This window comes from Chrysochloris asiatica, unplaced genomic scaffold (assembly GCF_000296735.1).
Source record: "Chrysochloris asiatica unplaced genomic scaffold, ChrAsi1.0 scaffold00017, whole genome shotgun sequence".
Taxonomy (NCBI): Eukaryota; Metazoa; Chordata; class Mammalia; order Afrosoricida; family Chrysochloridae; genus Chrysochloris; species Chrysochloris asiatica.
The window spans coordinates 27,617,235-27,636,984 of record NW_006408535.1 but is presented as its reverse complement, the minus strand read 5'-3'; the positions used below and the strand labels follow the sequence as shown (position 1 = coordinate 27,636,984).

Sequence of the window (19,750 nt, the reverse complement as noted above, 5' to 3'; positions counted from 1 at the left end):
AATGCGATGGAAAACAGTTCTATTCTGACACACATGAGATCACCATAAATCAGAATTGACTCCACAACAGAGGGTTTGTCTATTGATAAATGATAAAGTGATACTTTCCAGTCCATCAATCTTGGAACCTTCTGCATCTTAGACTGCCATAGCCCATGTTGCCAGCAGGGGGAGCCTGGGTCTGGAGGCCCAGGAAGACTAAAAGGGGATGCAAGTAACTTAACTCTTGGTAGACGCTCCATAGGACAGAAGGCCTGAGCTAGTTTCACTCTGGTGGGATGTGGACCTGGCTCCTTTGGTAGACATCACGTTGACTGTCATTCCAGGTCTTACTGGAGTAGAGAATCCACAGGGAGCATTGGTAACTCTTCAGGAGTGAGTTGGACTGGAAGGGAAAAGTGCTGGTGTCCAGAGACACTCAGATGGAAAACAGGGCCTGGTGTGGGAACGTCAGCTAGGAAGGAAGGAGTGCTGAGCCCTGGAGAGGGTAGGGAAATGGAACCTGGATGAGGCTGAGGCACATCCTGGAAGCAGCTCCGTATGCTAAACTAGATTGTCCTGGTTGTGGGAAAGGCTATCCTGACTGGGGACAGAGGCCTGGAAACAGGATCCTGAATGCCCATGGCTCCTGAGTCTCTCCTGTGATACCTGTAAGAATAGCTGCTGATGATTGGTGAAGGCAGTACACTTCGAGGTAAGTTCCTAAAGAGTACTTTCCAACCATCAGAACGGTTCATTTTGGGGAAGAGATGATTGTACTTTTATAATAGGGCTCAGATGCAGCCCTGAAAGAGGGTTCAGCAACAAAGAGTTGTGGCTGAAAAGCTGAGAAGCTATGGATTTAGGGAGGAGGAAGCAAAATTCAGAGAATTGTACAGTGGGTTGCCTGGAACATGTTGTTGCATATTGAAATTGGTTCAATGATCCTGGATGTTGTTGTTGTTAATATAGTTGGAGAAAAACATGGAACAAAGCTCAAATTCATTAAAAACCAAGGTTATTGGTTATATAGAGACTGCTAGAATCTGGAGAATATGGCCCTTAGTAACCCCTCTGCTCTGGAACTGAGTTTACCCCTGCGTCTCAATTTTCCACCAAACAACAGATAGGTCTATGTTGAAAGATTTCAATTTGTGTTTCATCCATTCCCAGAGCCTTGTTCCTTGCCTTCAGTGCACCTTGGACAGTACTGTTGACTCTTGATCATATGCTATCTCTTGAAATGGTTGAACACTATCCATTTCTTTTTGGCACAGTGACTCTGTATTCCTGCCTTCTTCTTTTGATGTTTTCTGCATTATTAAGTATTTTGTCCATAGAATCCGTCAATAATTCAAGTTGAGGCTTGAATTTTTTCTTTAGTTCTCTTGGCTTGTGAAATCCTGAGTGTGTTCTTCTCTTGTAGTTTTCTAATTCCAGGGCTTTGCATATTTCATTATAATGCTTTGTTCTCTCAAGCTATCCTTTGAAATTTTGTTTAGCTCTTTTACTTCCTTATTTCTTTCATTCACTTTATCATCTCTAAGCTGGGGATCACGTTTAGAGTCTTCTGACATCCATTTTGGTCTTTTCCTTTTTTCTTGTCTGATTAGAGTTTCATACACTCAATTTGCATGGTCCTACCCAATCATTTAATAGGAGTTCCAAAGGCTACAGCTAGAAGAGCGTAGCAAGTATTTCACCTTACTGCACAAACCCATTGCTGCTGAGTTGATTCTGACTCATAGTGACCCCATAGGACAGAACAGAATTGCCCAATAGGTTTGTAAAGTGGTAAATCTTTACACAAGCACACTGTCACATCTTTCTTCCAAAGAGCATCTGGTAGATAAGAACCTCTGACATTTTGCTTAGCAGCCAAACACTTAACCACTATGGCACCAGATGTCTTATGGAATGGTGTTGTTGTTAAATGCCGTGGAGTTGGTTCCCACCCATAGCGACTCTGCACAGGGTTTCTGAGGCTGTAAATCTTTACAGGAACAGAAAGCCTCATCTTTCTCCCAGGATATAGCTGGTAGTTTCGAACTGCTGACCTTGTGGTTCACAGCCTGATTCATAACCAGTACACTACCAAACCTCCTTTATGGATGGTTGTTGTTGTTGTTATGTGCCTGGAGTCGGTTCCAACTCATAGTGACCCTGTACAGGGTTTCTGAAGCTGTAAATATTTACTGGAGAAGAAAGCCTCATCTTTCTCCCGCAGAACGGCTGGTAGTTTCGAACTGCTGACCTTGCAGTTCACAGCTCGATTCGTAACCACTACCCTACCAGAGCTCCTTTATGGATGGAAAGAGGCCCCAAATAGTTACAGCAACGTTGAAATATGAAGAATAAAGTAGGAGGACTCACATGTTCTCATTTTAAAACATTCTGTACAATGACAGTGGACTCCTGGTGTGGCATTGGAGGACTGCTAACCCTAAGGTCAGCAGTTCAAGCCTACTAGCTGCTCTTTGGAAACCCTACACAGGGTCGCTATGAGTCAGAACTGACTCTATGGCATTTAACAATAGCAACATACAGCTACGTAATCAAAACAACCTGGCATTGGCATAATAATATAGACACTTAGAGCAATGGAATAGAATTGAGAGTCTCGAAATAAACCAACACATCTATGGTCAGTGTATTAACTCAGTTGGATGGGGAAAAATATCTCTTCAATAAGAGGTGTTGGAAAAAATTGGATTTCCATATGTAGAAAAATGAAACAGGATCCATGTCTCACACAATACCAAAAACAAAAACAAAACCCCCAAACAAACAAAAGAAAGAAAATGGATTATGAACCTAAATGTGCAAACTAAAACCACAAAATTCCTAGAAGAAAATTTAGGGGCAATGTTGTAGACATAGCTCTTATTGATAGATATTTTAACAATAAAAGCACTAACAGCAATAGACAAAATAAATAAAAGAGAGCTCATAAAAATTAAAAACTTTTATCAAAAGATTTTACAAAAAAAGTGAAAAGAAAAGCTATTGAGTGGGTCAATATCTTTGGAAACTATTTATCTGAGAAGAATCCAATAACCAATATATATATAAAATTTCAGTAACTTAACAAAATGACGAATAACCCAATTATAAAATGGAAGTGAGCAAAGGAGTTGAATAGACATTTCATTGAAGAAAACATTCAAATGGCTACCAAGGACATGAAAAGATGCTTACCATCATTATCCATCCGCGAGATGCAAATCAAAACCACAGTGAGATGCAATGTTACTTATACTGGGATGGCGTGGCGCTGTGGGACTGGACTGCAAAGTCTGTGTGAACTGCAAGGTCGGCAGTTGAAGCTCACCAGCTGCTCCTTGGAAACCATGTATGGCTCACTGTGGATTGGAACCGACTCTATAGCACTAAACAAGTATGGTTAAAGGAGCTCTGGTAGCATAGGAGTTACTAGTTAGGCTGTTATTTGCAAGGTCAGAAGTTTGAAATTACCAGCTGTTCCATGGGAAAAATATGAGGTTTTCCTAAAGATTTACAGCCTTGGAAACTCTATATGAGGTCGCTATACATTAGAACCAACTCCACGGCACATAACCACTACTACTGCCTCCACCACCAGGATGGTTAAGGAGCCTTGGTGTGGTACTGTAGGATAAACGCTGGACTGCTAATAAAAAAATCATCAGTTCAAACCAACCAGTTACTCCTTGGAAACCCAATATAGGATTGTTATGCGTTGGAATCAACTAAATGGCACTTAACAACAACAGCAACAAGGCTGACTAAGATATAACCAACAGAAAAAAACAAATTTTGGTGAGGATATGGGGAAATTGGAACACTTCTCCATTGCTACTGGGAATGAAAAATAGTACGGTCACTGTGGAAAACATGCAGCATTTCCTTCAAAAACTAGAAATAGAACTATAATATGACCCAACAATTCCACTCCTAGGTATAAACCCAATAGACTTGAAAGTAGAGATTCAGAGACTTGTACACCAGTGTTTATTACAGACTACTCACAATAACCAAAAGGTAGAAACACTCAAAATACCCATCAACAGATGAATAGGTAAACAAAATGTGATTCATATAAATGGTGGAATACTACTCAGCCAGTGGGAGAAATGAAATCTTGGTACATGTTACCATACGGATGGAACTTAAAGATAATCTTTAAACATTAAACCAAAAATATTACCTGAAGTCTTCTATCAATCAAATAGTTTGGCTTAACTAGTAAAAAAATGTCTACTTTGAGCATTATGGCCCTTTATTAATTTTTTTCCTATGCTCTTTTAAGATTTGCCTAATGCAATACGTCATTTGATTTCTTGACTGATGTTTCCATGAGTGTTGACAGTTGATCCATGAAGAATGAAGTCCTTGACAACTTCAATCTTTTCCCTGTTGATAAGAATGTTGTTTATTGGTTCAGTGGTGAGGGTTTTTGTTTTCTTTACATTGAGATGGAATCCATACTGAAGGCTGTGCTCTTTGATCTTCATCAGTAAGTAATTTGAATTGTCTTCATTTTCAGCAAGCAAGTTTGTATTATCTGCATATCACAGGTTGTTAATGAGTCTTCCTTCAATGCTGATGCCACGTTTTTCTTCATATAACACAGCTTCTCAGATTATTTGCTCAACATACAGGTTGAATAAGTATGGTGAAGGAATACAACCCTGTCGCACACCTTTCTTAATTTTAAACCATTCAGTGTTCCCATGTTCTGTTCAAACAACTGCCTTATAGTAGAGGTGACCTTAATGACGTGGTTGCAGCAAAGGTTTCCAGACTTTCATTTGCTGATGGGGCACAAGTCAAACTGAGGAGAAACAACTGCAAACATCAATTAATAATTGAAACATGGGATGTATAAAGTATAAATCTAGGAAAACTGGAAGTTGTCAAATATTAAACGGAACACATAAAGATTGATATCCTAGGCATAGGTGAGCTGAAATGGACTGGTATCAGCCATTTTGAATCTGACAATCATATGGTATACTATGTTGGGAATGACAAATTAAAGAGGAATGGTGTCACACTCATCATCAAGAACATTTCACGATCTATCTTAAAGTACAATGCTGTCTGTGATAGGATAAGATTCATATGCCTACAAGTAAAACCAGTTAATATCACTAATATTCAAATGTATTCACCAAACACTAAAATCAGTGATGATGAAATTGAAAAATTCTTCCAGTTATTTCATTTCAAATTCTTCTTTAGTCTGAAATTGATCAAGCAATCAAGATGTATTGGTAATTACTGGTGATTGGAATGCAAAGGTTGGAAAACAAAGAAGGATCAATTGTAAAACAAAGAAGAAGGAAAATATGACCTTGGTGATGGAAATGATGTTGGCAACCACATGACAGAATTTTGCAAGATCAATGACTTACTCATGGTAAGTCATTGATCTTGCAAAATTCTGTCATGTGGTTGCCAACATCATTTCCATCACCAGATGGAATACATGGGAATCAAATTGAGCAGCTTGGGAAAAACAAAAAGTTACCTGCAAAGGAGAACCAATAAGACTAAGCTCTGATTTATCAGCATTTGAAACCATGCAGGCCAGAAGGCAATGGAATGAAATAAACAAAACTCTGAATGAAAAAAATTGTCAACTAAAAATCATATACCCAGCAAAGCTGGCCCTCGAATACTATTGCTAAATTAGGACGTTTCCTGGTAGACAGAAATTAAAGCAATTTGTAATAATCGGATCAACTATACAAAAAATGCTGAAGAGTGTTCTTTGGACTGAGAACCAACAAAGCAAACAACAACCTAAGATTACCTTACATGATATCATCAGTCAGAACTCAATCCGGATAGAGAAGTATTTAAAGTAAAATAAACCTACAAGGGAACCAATTTATAATGAAGTCAAGTACAAAATAAAAAGATGAATAGTATAGATACAGAACTTCCAAATGGCAGGGAAGTCAGGCAGATTTCAAAATAAAACAGACGGTTTTAATAGGGAAAAAATTAATAAATCACAGGGTAATATCAAAGAAAATTAATAAAAATGCACATAAACAAACAAATGAAAGTAGAAAATCAGAAAGATTTCATAAATATTTACACAACAGAAATGAAAATGAAAAGAAAATCAATTCATAAACAAAAAATGAAATCAGGGCAGAAAATTATGTGAAACAAAGTAACCAGCAGCATCTCACACACAAAAAAACACACAGCAAAATGAAAGTAATCAATTAATACCTGTTGATAATTACACTGGATATAAACAGATTAACTATCAAGACAGAGCAGAATGGATAAGAAAACAGGATCCTTCAATATGCTGTTTGTAAGCGACACATAAAAAAGATGGAGACAGCCTAAATGCCCATCAACAGAAGAATGGCTAATTAAACCTTGGTACAGAGCCACAAAAAAACACTACACAAAGCTGAAGAATAATGATAAATCTGTGTAATACATGGTTGGACCTGGAGGACATTATACTGAGTGAAAAGTCAATCACAAAAGGACAAATATTGTATGTGAACAATGCAGTAAAGAAAAGGTTTTCTTGACAAAAGAAGCAATCTATGATGGTTATGGGAGAAGAGAAAGAGAAATTATTTACAGGCTAGAGGATAGGCACACATTAACATGGGTAACAGGGCAGGCATAAAACAACAAGAAGGAGGTTATCAGAGGAAAGATGAAGGTAGCAGGAGACACAGGGAGACATAAAATAGTTACAGTGAATAGAGGTAAATAATGTTAATTGTTGGTACATGGAGGGGATTGCAACTATTGTAATGAAGCAAAGTATATGATTTGTTGAATGTAGAACTGATGATCTGCTCTGTAAACCTTCATTCAATTCACAATAAAGTTTTTTTAAAATTTGATTTTAAATGTGGAAGACAGCTATCTGGCTAACAAATTGGAACACATCCATATTTATGTCTATTCCAAAGAGAGGTGACCCAACAGAATTTGGAAATCATCAAACAATATCATTAGCATCACAATGCAAGTAAAAGCTTGCTGAAGATAATTAAAAAATGACTGCAGTAGTGTACTGACAGGGAACTGCCAGAAATTCAAGCCGGATTCAGAAAAGGATGTGGAAGCAGGGATATCATTACTGAAGTCAGATGGATCTTCAGTGAGAGCAAAGAATATAAGAAATATGTTTGCTTGTGTTGTATTGACTACGCAAAGGCTTTTGACTGTGTGGATCATGACAAACTATGGATAACATTGTGAAGAATGGGTATTCCAGAACGCTTAATTGTGCTCACGAGGAATCTGTACATAGACCAAGAGGCAGTTGCTGGAACAGAACAAGGTGATACTGAATGGGTTAAAATCAGGAAAGTGTGTGCCAGGATTGTATTCTTTCACCATACATATTCAGTCTGTATGCTTAGCAAATAATTTGAGAAAGATGGATTATATGAACAAGAACGTGGCATCAGAATTGCGGAAGACTCATAAACAACCTGAGATATGTAGATGATACAACCTTGCTTTATGAAAGTGTTGCTGTTGAAGACTTACACTATTTACTGACGATACAGTATGGATTGTACCTCAATGTAACGAAAACAAAAATCCTCAAAGCTGGACCAAAAAAGTAACATCCTGATAAATGGAGAAAAGACTGAAATCGTCAAAGACTTCATTTTGTTTGGATCCACAATCAACACTCATGGAAACAGCAGTCAAGAAATAAAACTACTTATTTCATTAGGCAAATCTGCTGCATAAGATCTCTTTAAAGTGTACAAGAGTAAATGTATCAGTTTGAGAACTAAGGTGCCTCTGGCCCAAGCCATGGCAGTTTCAATGGCTTTATATGCATGTGCAAGTTGGATAATGAACAAGGAAGAATTGATGTATTTGAGTTTATAGTGTTGGAGAAGAATATTAAAAGTACCATAGACTGCCAGAAGAACAAACAAATCTGTATTGGAAGAAGTAGGACCAGAAATGTCCTTAGAAGTCAGGAGGGTGAGACTTCATCTTTCATATGTTGGACCTGTTATCAGAAGGGACCAGTCCCTGGAAAGGACATCATGCTTGGTAAAGTGGAGGGTCAGTGAAAAACAGGAAGACCTCCAACAAGATGGATTGGCACAATGACAACAGCAGTTAGCTCAAGTGTACCAATAATTGTGAAGATGGTGCAGGTTCCAGCTGTGTTTTGTTGTTCAAAGGGTGGCAATGAGTCGGAACCAACTCAACAGCACCTAACAACAACAATAACATGTATAATTAATTTAAAAAGCCTACACTATCAGCCAGATGGCATCATTGATGGACTCAAGTGTGGCAGCGGTAGTGAGGTTGGCCCAGGATCGAACATTGTTTCATTCTGCTGTGCATGGGGTCGCTATGAGTCGGTTCCGACTCTATGGCACCTGACAACAACAACAACACACTATCTTATACATAGCAGAATTCCATTTTAATTGTAAAAATATGTTGCATGGGAAAAATCTGTAAAATACACAACATTTTAATAGTACTGAGTCATTGGTAATTTAATTTTTTTGTTTGTTTAATTTTAATGCACATGTATAACACAATAAATGATATTTAGTAATATATTCTTCTCCTAATATATTGTTCTTCTTGTTAAGTGCTGTAGAGTCAGAGCTAACTCACAGTGACCCTGTATAGAGTTTCCAAGGAACAGCTGGTGGATTTGAACTGCTGACCTTGTTAGCAGTTCAGTGTTTTTCTACAGCGCCATACCACGACTCCCTACTATACGGTAATCCATATCTCCTCAACAACGATGAAGATTGTTTAGGACGGGGCAGTGTTTCACTTTGTTGTGCACAGGGTCGCTATGAATCGGAACCAATTTTATGTGGTCAGCAGTTCGAAACTACCAGCGGTTCCATAGGAGAAAGATGAGGTTTTCTACTTCCGTAAAGATTTTTTTTTTTTTTAAACATGAGAACCCGGGTTTTTGGTTTATTTATTTATTTTTGGAGCTTCAATGTAGAAAGCTGTATTCACTTTCCAAGGGAGGAAGGGGCCTAACACCAGAATGTAGCGCTGGTCCTGAGCGGCAGGTGTTTGGGGCTTTTATTGTTTTTTCAGGAAGGAAGGGGAAAGGGTATTGCCGATAGGTGGGATGGGAGGCAGATTTACAACATGAGTTATGGCCATCCTCTGGGTTAGTATAACAGGATATTGGTGGTGATTAAAGATATTGCTGTTGTTTGGCCTCTGGGGGATCTTCTGTGGCCGCTGGCAGAGTTTAGAGAGTCTCTCATCAGGGGCTGGCTGTTCTCCCTTCCGGAAAAACAAGCTCAGCCAAACAGGCTTCCATCTCAACAAGAACCCGAGGCTCACAGTGAGATGAACGTGTTCTTATTTTTGGGAGTAGCTAGTCTCTGGGCATCGTCAATGCAAGTCTCCCTGAACCAGAGGAGCTTGGGCCTGTGCCATCGCAGCTGGCGGCCTTTGACCTGTGGGGATCAAGACTGCACCCTGCCATAGGATATTCTGGACACTCCCCGTGTCAGTGTCCTCCATCTGCCCACAATAGTGACATCACTTAGGACCCTTCCTTTTCTTTTTTAATATATACATTCGGTATTTGGTACTATTAACCCAATTGGAGTCCTGATGTGGCGCTGTGGGTTAATGTACTGGACTGCCAAGTTTGTTTGAACTGCAAGGTGGGTGGTTCAAGCTCACCAGCCACTCCTTGGAAACCCTATATGATGTCGCTATGGGTTGGAACAGACTCGATGGTCCTTAACAACATTAACCCAGTTGGAGTCCTGGTGTGGCACTGCAGTTGCTATGAGTCGGAACCAATTTGACGGTGTGTTTCAACAATTAACCCAGTTGATATTTTAGCCATACAACATTAGACAGACACTTCATTTTATTTTTACCTATAGGATTATAATAGAAAAACTAATTAGGATGCATCTGGGATGCTTGTCCTATTCTTTAGCCAGCACATACACATACCTGTTCTTAATTCAACGTAGATCAAAACCTGATCGTACCTGGGCTTCAACAACTCAAATACAATCACAAAGATGTGTACACTAGGCAAACATCCATCTCTTAGAGGACATGTTACAGTTGTCTCTATTCCAGCATGATGGACCAGAAGTAAAATACAGAGAGAGCTCTCCAAGGGTTGGATAGGTTTTTAAATGAAAATCTTGACAATAATTTAAAAAGTCAGAAAAGCCTTACAGTAGAAAAGAAATTTCCCGGGCAATTCCTTGGTACCAACTGGACTCTTGTCTGCAAGACTGCCCCTCTGCATTCACTCCCCAGTCACCTCACAGAGCATCACCCATTCTTGAACCTTAGCTGGTCTTCCTAACAAGACTCATCACCTGTTCTTGGACTGTCCTCAGGGGACCAAACACCTGTTTTGGGGAGGGAACTTGCTGCCCCACTGGTCACTACAGAGATTTTTGAAGTATTATAAAACAAAAACTGCCAGTGTTTAAGGAATTTTAAAAACATATTAGAAGATTCCCAAATGCGATGCCCCAGATGGAGTTGCAAAATTTACACCCATAGTTTTAAATATTTTATCATGACAGATGTCACCATTGGAGTAGCAAATTGTTAGTAAAAGAGTCAAATTATCAATAAAAGACCTCAGACTGTAGTTAATATTGTGCACTATAAAGAAAAATTAGGATGTTGTTGTTGTTAAGTGCCATCGAGTCGGTATCGACCCATAGCAACCCTGTATAGGGTTTCCAAGGAGCAGCTGGTGAGCTTGAATCCCTGACCTTGCAGTTCAAACGGTTTTGCAGTCTGGTGCATTAACCCACAGTGCCACAGGTATCATGCCCAAAGCTGATTCTTCTCCAGGAGCTAACTTAACAGTTCTCCCTGTCTGTCTGTCTTGTGGGTCTTGTGGGACCTAACTCTGCTTGTGGGTCTGCCCAATGGCTGCCAAAGAGTCCAGAGGCTTTCTCTTCAGGAAGAGAAGATCAGCTCTCATCCAGGAATTCCAGGAACTGATCACATGGTGGGTATGAGAGTACATTTAAGATTTTTTGACGACCGGATGGTCAGAGCACTTGGTTTTGTCATAACTTCTGTGGTACCTTTGATTGGAACTTTGTTTCTTTCTCTCTCAAAAGGCAATGTGGGCCTGTAACAATGGTTTTCAAATTTGTTTCAAACCCAAGAACCAGTTCCTCAAAGTACATATAATATTAAACTGAATATATATGTGAGTAGGTTATATTACTAACATGTTTGTTTTGCTTTCTTCATTTTCCTCTTTTGGTTGTTGTTTTTTTCCAATTAAGGAACCAGGTCCTTGGATACTTGAAATTTAGGAATACTTTCCCATCTGCAAATCAGAAGCTATTTTCTTATAAAGGTGCACAAGATCATTCAGCAATTGTATTGTAGTGTGGTGTGTGGACAAGGTGTAAGAAGGCATACCTTTTACATTATCCTGAAGGAAAGAATTACTCCACGTCTCAGATGAGCATAGTATTGTGTGTATTGGTAGCAAGGAGGCATTATAGCAGGAATGAGCCTGACACTGAGCTCACAGATAGTATCCTATATTAATGGCAAGATCTCAGAGCAAATGGCTGCTGGGAGCAACTGGCAATTGGAGCCCATATTCAGCAAAAGTCACATACTGTATGCTTGGCACCTAAGGTGAGAACTTCCAATGTTGAAAAGTCCAGGTGTTTCTAGAAACTTTGGACATATCAGGAGCCATGATAGCCTAAAATTAGAGGCATTCTCCACTTTCCCAGACCACATGGGTATCTGATTATAGTTTGGTTCTGCACAGGCAAGAACTTACAATAATGATTGGAATTATGTTACCGATGAGTTCAACAGAAAGTGTGTTTAAAGCCAGACTCCAATGTGTTCAGGAAAATATATGAATATTTTTTCCACAAGTTGATTCTGTACAATTATATTCATGTCTACATTCTCTTCTAGGTGAAGTTGCTTCAGTGAACACAGTTCAAAATCTTCATTTCTAGAAACCACAGTCATTTCCAAATCCATAGACTATTGTTCTTGGGTCACATGATCATTCATGCAAACTGTAACCAGCAGTGAAAAATAAAATGCAAATGTTTCTATTCCTATGTCTTTCCCACATAGAACTAGGCCACATGGACACATCTGGTAGAAGGGAGAGACATTAGACAATATCAATGAAAATACTCGACACAGTTTAATTTGGGTACAGAAGACAGATTTGTTACATTCACTTTAATGCCTGCCATTTAGTAGGCATTCAAGGTGTATTTATTGGTTGATTGGTGCAAAATTTGTGCTGTCTTTTCTTACTGCATAGAGAAATCCTTTCTAATTGCAAAGGCTGATATAATTATCTGTGCTATTACCCAGAAAGATTAGTCTAGAAGCCAGCAGTGACAAGAGGGACAAACAGAGACTCTGGCTACCTGGTGGGCAGTGGACTTGAGCTTACGGTGGGCACTGAGCTGGATGTTGAGTTTAATGAGGGTTGATTTGGTTCTGTCTAGGGGAGTGTTGGGATCAACGATTCTGGAGAGTGACCCTACCAGGTCTGCTCTCCTAGGACCCTGCCTAACACTAACCCCTCTAAGGGTCTTCTCTGCCAGAGCATGGATTGAGTTAATACCCAAATGTGAGGCCCTGCTGGAATCCACACAGAGCTCTGGATGTCCTTGGTGGCAAGATGAGGAGGGGATCCAGTTCAGATCAGTGTGGTCTGGAGGGGACAGGAGTTGGTGGATTCTGAGAACTCTCTGTGATAAGTGGGAATGGAGGAGAAAACATGGCTAGGGGACTTGACGCTGGGCTGGGTCCTAAGTTCAGAGCATGGCAGGGATTGGCAGGAAGGAAGTTAAGCCCAGTAGAGAATGAAGAACTTCTCATGGACCACTACCTCCAAAATTGCCAGCTTCCCTGGCTATAATAGGAGGGAAATGTCCTGCTCTTGCTCTTCTTTGTGACCCGTGACATGCCTGCATGGCCTCCAGAACTCATCAGTCTTTCACTTCCTGCCTGCCATGTAGCACAGGGGAAGGAAGTAACAAGTTCACCCAAGCCAAGACCAGAGAGGTTTGTATTTCTTTTGAGGGTGTCCAACCTCAGCTCTGGAGAAGAGCAGACCATGGAGATACAGTGATAAGTAAGGATGAGTTCTTGGCCTACTTAGCCCAGAGTTGGTGAACTTGAAAGAAAGTCAATGAATAAACAAAACAGCAAAACTTTTCCCTCAGCCTGACACATTTATTAAGGTGCTGGACCTCCAGAGAACATCAATCATAGAGAGGTTCAGTTTGAGTTCTTCATTTGGATGCTCTTTATGGTATCGTTTATCCATATCAGGAAACTCGAGATTTTGGTGAAGACCCGTGGAGGAATCCCATTTTTCCTTCCATACGAAACAATGCCCTGAGCCACCTTGTCACACACGAGCGGGCCTCCAGAGTCTCCCTGTGAACAGAGAGGGGAAGGACTGAGCTGGTTCTCCTCCTGTTTCTGCTGCCCTGTCAAGTTTCACACTCCAGGAGAAGGTCACCTTGTATGGTGTGAATAAAGATGGTCTGTAGGCCTCTGGGAATTCTCAGCTGCCAAACTCGGAGCCTAGACATTGTTATGGATTCACCTGACTCCAGGCTGTGGCCTACCTTCTGCTCCTTGGTCCAGGATCCTCTCCCTATAAGGGACTGTGGGACTTTGGTTCTAGCTACTGTTTAAGTACACAGAGGTAGGCGAGTGCAACAAAATCCAGCATAGAGAACAGGCCGGTAACCAAGTGGCTGCCACATCTTAAATTGCTGCCTGTTTTTAATTACTTCATATGCAGGGAGAGCTATTTTCTAGTATGTGTTTCCTGGGGTGGGGCAAGATTACCCCCAATAATAAACAAACAAACAAAACAAAACAAAACAAAGTTACTGTCATGTTGATTTAGCCTCCTGGAAATCCCATGTGTAATAGAGTAGAACTGCTCCATAGGGTTGTCTTTATAGGCAGGACACCTCTGAGTGGGCTAGAAGCACCAACCTTAGGTTAGTAGCTGAACGCAGTTTGCACCATCCAAGGACCTTTGGAATGGGACAGAGAGTTGCCAATTTTTCCTTTTGGAAGAGGGCCTTTTTCAGAATCACCACTGGGAGGTCAGCAGAAACCCTAGTGACTCCTCGGCCAGGCTGTTCCCCTCGTCTCTTCCCAAGGGAAAAAGACCACAAGCTAGTGGGTGAAGGAGTCCCCTCACTGATTGGGTCTCCTGGTCCCATATCTTCTCCAACCATCCTTCTTCCTAGAGCCAGGCTAGGTAGATGCTATTTCTCACCTGATAGGAAGCTGCCTTTCTCTTCGGGTCTCCCACACAGATCTCAGAGGTGCTCTTGTAGTACATGGGGTAGCGGGATTTACACTCCTGGTCTTTCTGCACAGTCAGGAACACCTCATGCAGTTTGGTTGTTGACGTGCCCAATGAAATCTTGCCCCAGCCGGCCACACTGCACATCTTCCCTGGAATTACCTGGGTGTTCTCCTCAGGTAGCTGCAGTATGTCTACAGCATCGGTCAATTCAGCCTTTTTCTCCAACTGATAGGGAGAGACAAGAAAGTCCAAGTCAGCAACAAACTGCTGAGTCTAGAGACCCTGACTGACTGCACCTTATCCTACTCGTCCAAGGCCCTGCGCCTAGTCAGACAGCCAGGGTGGAAAGATGGAAAGGTCAGGGGTCATGCTGGCAGGAGAAACTCCCTGGGCCCAGGGGAGCAAGGAGCTGCAGGGGTTGTGCCTCACCTGTAGGAGCATAATGTCATTGACATTTATTCTCTCATCATAGTCTGGGTGGGGGATGGGTCTTCTCACAGAGATGTGTTGCTGGGTATCTTCCTTCTGTTTGATGTTGTGGGCACCCAGGGTGACAGACATGAAGCTGTAGAGAGGGCGGAGTGGGGAAGGGGGAAGTCACAGGAGCTGTGGTCCAGAAGTTGGAAAAAGCAGATGATAGCTAGGGCAAAACAAGAGTGTAGCTGATGGTAAATGGAGGGGACGGGAGGGCTTAGAAGTGAGCTCACTATGTCCTCTGCTACTTGCAGCCCAGGAGAGATGCTGGAGTCCTTGGTAACTTCCCCAGTGTTTCTCAGGGATCAGTTACCTCCAAGAAAACTTGCAAGTTTGTTTGCATTTTGACCCTAAATACTTGCTCCAAGTTCTCAATATGACACAGTTGGTCAGTCTAGGCTCTATTTTTTCAGCAGCCCCTCTGGCACAGACTTGTTCATCTCCTCACAAAATTAGCTGCCCCCTTTCTCATCCTGTGATAAGAGGAGCCCTTGAAGAAGGTCCGGCTTCCCAGGGGAGTGTGAGCTCTGTGCTGCTCCTCACCTTCCATAGCAGTGAGCAGCCGTCAGCACAAAGTCTTCTTGGATCAGGAAACCACCGCATGCCTGTTTGTTTTGTTTCAAGAACTGAACATATGCCATGTAGGGACGAGAGTGGGGCTGGGCCTCATGTCCCCCGATGATCTCCCCTGAAGGAGAACTCTGTTTTGTTGTGTGTACCACAGTAGGCATCTGCTTGTCAGCTCCAGAATTACTATGCATTTACAAGCATGGGATGGCCAGGGGTGGGTGTCTGGGCTTAGAGGCCTCAACTTTCTCCTCTGAACCAGGGAAGAATAATCTGGTCTGTCATCTTTCTTCTGTATACAGTAGTAGGTGAATACAGCTGTTTAGGGACAGCTGTTTAGGGATCCTTGAGAGTCCAGAAAACTTCCCTCGTTATATTTCTTGTTTTGAAATGAATTTCTAAGACCCCTCAGAGTCCTGTGATATCTGTGATGGGACTACTCTCAAATGGCCAGGACATATGTTTAGGGATCTAAATTGTTTATGTCCTATTTCCTATAGTCTGACAGAGTGGGTGCCCTGGATATGTTCACTGGCTGCCTGAACAAATAACTACCAATTAATTATGGGATGAAGGTTGCTGGGGTAGTGGGATGCTGGATAGCAGAGAATTTGGGGTCTGCAAGAGATAGAGACCTATGCTTGAAAAGAAGAAAGATACTGAGGCATGAGAAGAAATATGGGGCATTGGAGATATGGACTGAGGAATCTTGGGGCAAAGTAAAGATAAACAGTGTTGAAGGGACAGTGGGTCCATCAGTCCAGGGTCAGCTGAGCTGTGTGCTTCTCTTCCAGGCTGACGGGTGAATGAAAGGAGGACTTGTCTCACCCCAGACACAGAAGCCAGGTTCACTTTACCTTGTGCAGAGACATATTTGAGTTTTTCTCCTTTCTTGTTCCCTACTCATTGCCTTGCATTTCTAGGAAAGTTCCACTTTCCAGATGAAAATTTAGATCCTGGGGAAAGAATATTACACCTGACTCCTCTTAAGAATAGATGTTTCTGCTCAACCCGCAGATGGCTTATCCACACTTATACTGGGAGTCTAGGTGGGAATGGAGGTAGGAAGAACTTTCCTAGTAGCTAGATGGATCAGGAATGTGCAGAAGGAGAATATCAATGCCTCCTATGGCATGAGGTGGGGCCTGGAGGGTGGGGGTCAGTCACTCACCTGTCTCTGCCCTAGGAACCAGAATGCAGGCTAAGAGGAGCAGGAGGAGCTGCATCTTCACAGGCCGATTGTCCAGGTCAGAGTTGCTGGGGCTTCCTCCTGGCTTGCTTTTAGCCCCCATGTGAGGAAGATGGTGGAGGTGGGCTCAGTGATCTCATAGTCCCCTCTGGTTTTGTGGTTATTCATCTTAAATGGCTTTCTAGAAAAGCTGCTTTTGCACCCAATACAACCCCAGACTTGAGTGTTTAATGCTTTTTGGGTGCTTTGTGGGAGAATCAAGCAGTCACCACATGAATACCCACAGCTGATGACTCAGAGCAGGGACCGAAGGTAGAAGATGGGGCGTGTAGATTATCACATTCCCCAGTAGAAGTACTAGCATCTCAGAAACCAGTGTCCCAAATGATAGAACCAACAATGGTTTCAACATTACTGAGTCCATCAGGGTAATTGTCTTTGCAGATGTATATTTAGACCCTTTTTTTTTGTGCCAGGACCAAACATATTAGAACCGAACATATTAGAAATGTGTCTTCTTTCCTTAGGGAGCTGACTATTTGGTATAAGAGACAGAACCATCAGTGACCAGAGCACAGTATGGTGAGGGTTATAGATAAGAGACACATGAGGAAGTAAAGAGGGAGGGCTATATACTAAACACATATAAGAACCCCATTCACCATCATAGCTCCTTTCCTAGGGTATTTTATTTTAACATCCTTTATTTAAAATCAAATGCACAGAGTTAAAGAGACCACCTCTCCCTATGTTATTAACAAAATCTTACTCTTGACTTTTACTGACCTAGGTTAAGGAATCACTATGACTCAAGAAGTTGAATCCACTGATTTACTTGATTCTTTGTGTAGGGTGGCGATGATCACACTCAAGTCCATGAACTCAAAATGGGAGAGGGCTGGTTCACCCAGCCATGCTCAATATAGTGAATACCTGATATTGTGGGAGGTGGAAAAATGTGTCTGGCATCTGTATATCAATAATTGCCCTTTTATTGGTATAAATCCTCTGTCCAGAGATCCACACTTCTGATGTAATAGACTTCGCTGTTACATTATTATTATTATTATTTTTATTATTGTGAATTGGATGATAGTTTACATGGGAGAACATCAGCTTTACATCCATGCTATCGTATTTCATTTCATGATGCAATGATTACAATCCCCTTCATGCATTATCATTCAACAGCATTTGCTTCCATGCCTTCTGGTTTTTTTTTTTTTTTTTTTTTTAATGTACACTGAGGCACTTAAGAATATACAACCATTTAAACAACCAATGGGCACGCTCCGCAAGCTGGCCTCCGGCCTTCAGCACACAGCCCCTCTCCCTCTCTGATTCCAGGGTCTCAGCCACTCCATCTCTCCTTGTCATCATCTCTGTCTCCATCTCTGGTGTCACTGCTTTTCTGGATAGGGTCCCACACTCCTCTCTTCTCCCTTGATGGTCCCAGGGTCCTCTGCTCCTGGACTGCAAGATCAATCACTTCCCTCCTTTTGTTACAAAACATCTACCTTTACATTTGCAACACTCTCAATCAGTCCTGATAGCAATTATTCACTATTGAACCACAGAGTCTTATCCCCATCTCCTTTCATCAGCTCTGCAATCATTGAAATGAAACAAAATCCAATAGGATGTGTGTAAAACCAATGTTATTCAATGTAAACTATCTTTCCATTCACAATAAAAGCTTTAAAAAAAAAAAAATCTCACTATCCTGGCTTCTAAGGAGCATTCTGGCTGTACTTCTTCCAGCACAGATTTATTTGCTCTTAATATTCTCCTTCAACACCACAACTCAAAATATCAATTCTTCTATGGTCTTTCTTATTCATTGTCCAACTTTCATATGCTTATGAGGCTACTGAAAATACCATGGCTTTGGTCAGGCACAGCTTTACTATTGAACACTTTAAAGGTCTTGTGCAGGAAATTTGCCTAGTGCCATGTATTGTTTGATTTCTTGACTGCTGCTTCCACGAGTGCTGGTAATGGATCCAAGCAAAATGAAGTCTTTGACAGCTTCCATCTTTTCTCTATTTATCATGATGCTAGTTATTAGTCCATTTGTGAGGATTTTTGTTTTGTTTTCATTGAGGTGCAACCCATGCTGAAGGCTATAGTCCCTGTCAATGTCCTGCTGCAGCCATTTATTAGCCATATATATTTTAATATTTTATTTTAGTTTTGGTTGTTGAAAAAATACACAGTCAAACATACACCAATGAAATAATTTCTGCATGTAGCGTTCAATGACATTGATTGCATTCTTCATGCTGCACAGTCATTCTCTTCGTCCTTTCTGAATTGGTCTTCTCCCATTAATATAGACTCATGGCCCCCTAAATTTCCTATCAAATCTTACTAATGCCAATTTGATCTTATCTAGATAGATTTTTCAAGGAGCATGGCCCTCAAGGCACACATGCTCTACCAAGGTAGTAAAACTATTGTTTGATTTAAGAAAGACTTCAGGAAATATGTTTGGTTTAAAGTTTAAAGATTACTCAGGGCAATCTTTGGCCATGTTTTATGGATTCATCCAGTTTCAGTGTCTCCAGAAAATATGTATTCCATGAGAATTTGAATCTTTCTTCCTGAGCCATGTTTAAGAAAATATGTTTTAAATGCCTTTATTCCTTAGATGTTTTTATCTATATCAGTTATTGGTTGCTGTTGAGTTAATTCTGACTCATGACAATGCCTTTTTGTCAGAGTAGCCGCCTTCTCCGTGGACTTCTACATGGCTGATCTTTTGGAAATAGATTGCCAGGCGTTTCTTCTAAGGCATCTCTGAGTGGACTCAACTGTCAAAATTGTACTTAGCACCCACATGTGTTAACCATTTGCATTAGTCAGGGACTTCCATTTTTCTATAAAATTCCTAAAATCCCTTTAACCTCTTGCATAATTCTCCATTGTGTAGATGTACTATGGTTTGCTTCTAGGTTGTTTTCATTTTTTGACAGTTATAGATAATGCTGTGGTAAGTAACTTTATGCATAAAAGTTTTGTTTTTTTCCTATATGTGTTCTGGTTGTATCACAAGTTAGCATTTCAGAAGCAGAATTGTTATTATTATTGTAAAAACATAAAAATAGACTAATTTATCCATGTCTGTTTGCTATAAAGAATCCTGGTGTAGCAATGTAAGATAAACACTGGACTGCTAACCACCAACTATTCTTTGGAAACCCTTTACAAGCTCG

General features: G+C 40.9%; 1 protein-coding gene across 1 annotated transcript; it reads right to left on the bottom strand.

Moving 5' to 3' along the window:
* Positions 1-13,248: 13,248 nt before the first annotated feature.
* LOC102841535 (granzyme B-like) lies at positions 13,249-16,626 on the bottom strand. Its single transcript, XM_006835516.1, has 5 exons — positions 16,518-16,626; positions 15,323-15,467; positions 14,735-14,870; positions 14,273-14,530; positions 13,249-13,410 (listed from the first exon to the last, which is right to left on the bottom strand). Exons 1-5 carry the CDS (start codon positions 16,570-16,572, stop codon positions 13,249-13,251), a joined length of 756 nt encoding a protein of 251 aa, XP_006835579.1. The 5' UTR covers positions 16,573-16,626.
* Between the last annotated feature and the right edge of the window lie 3,124 nt (positions 16,627-19,750).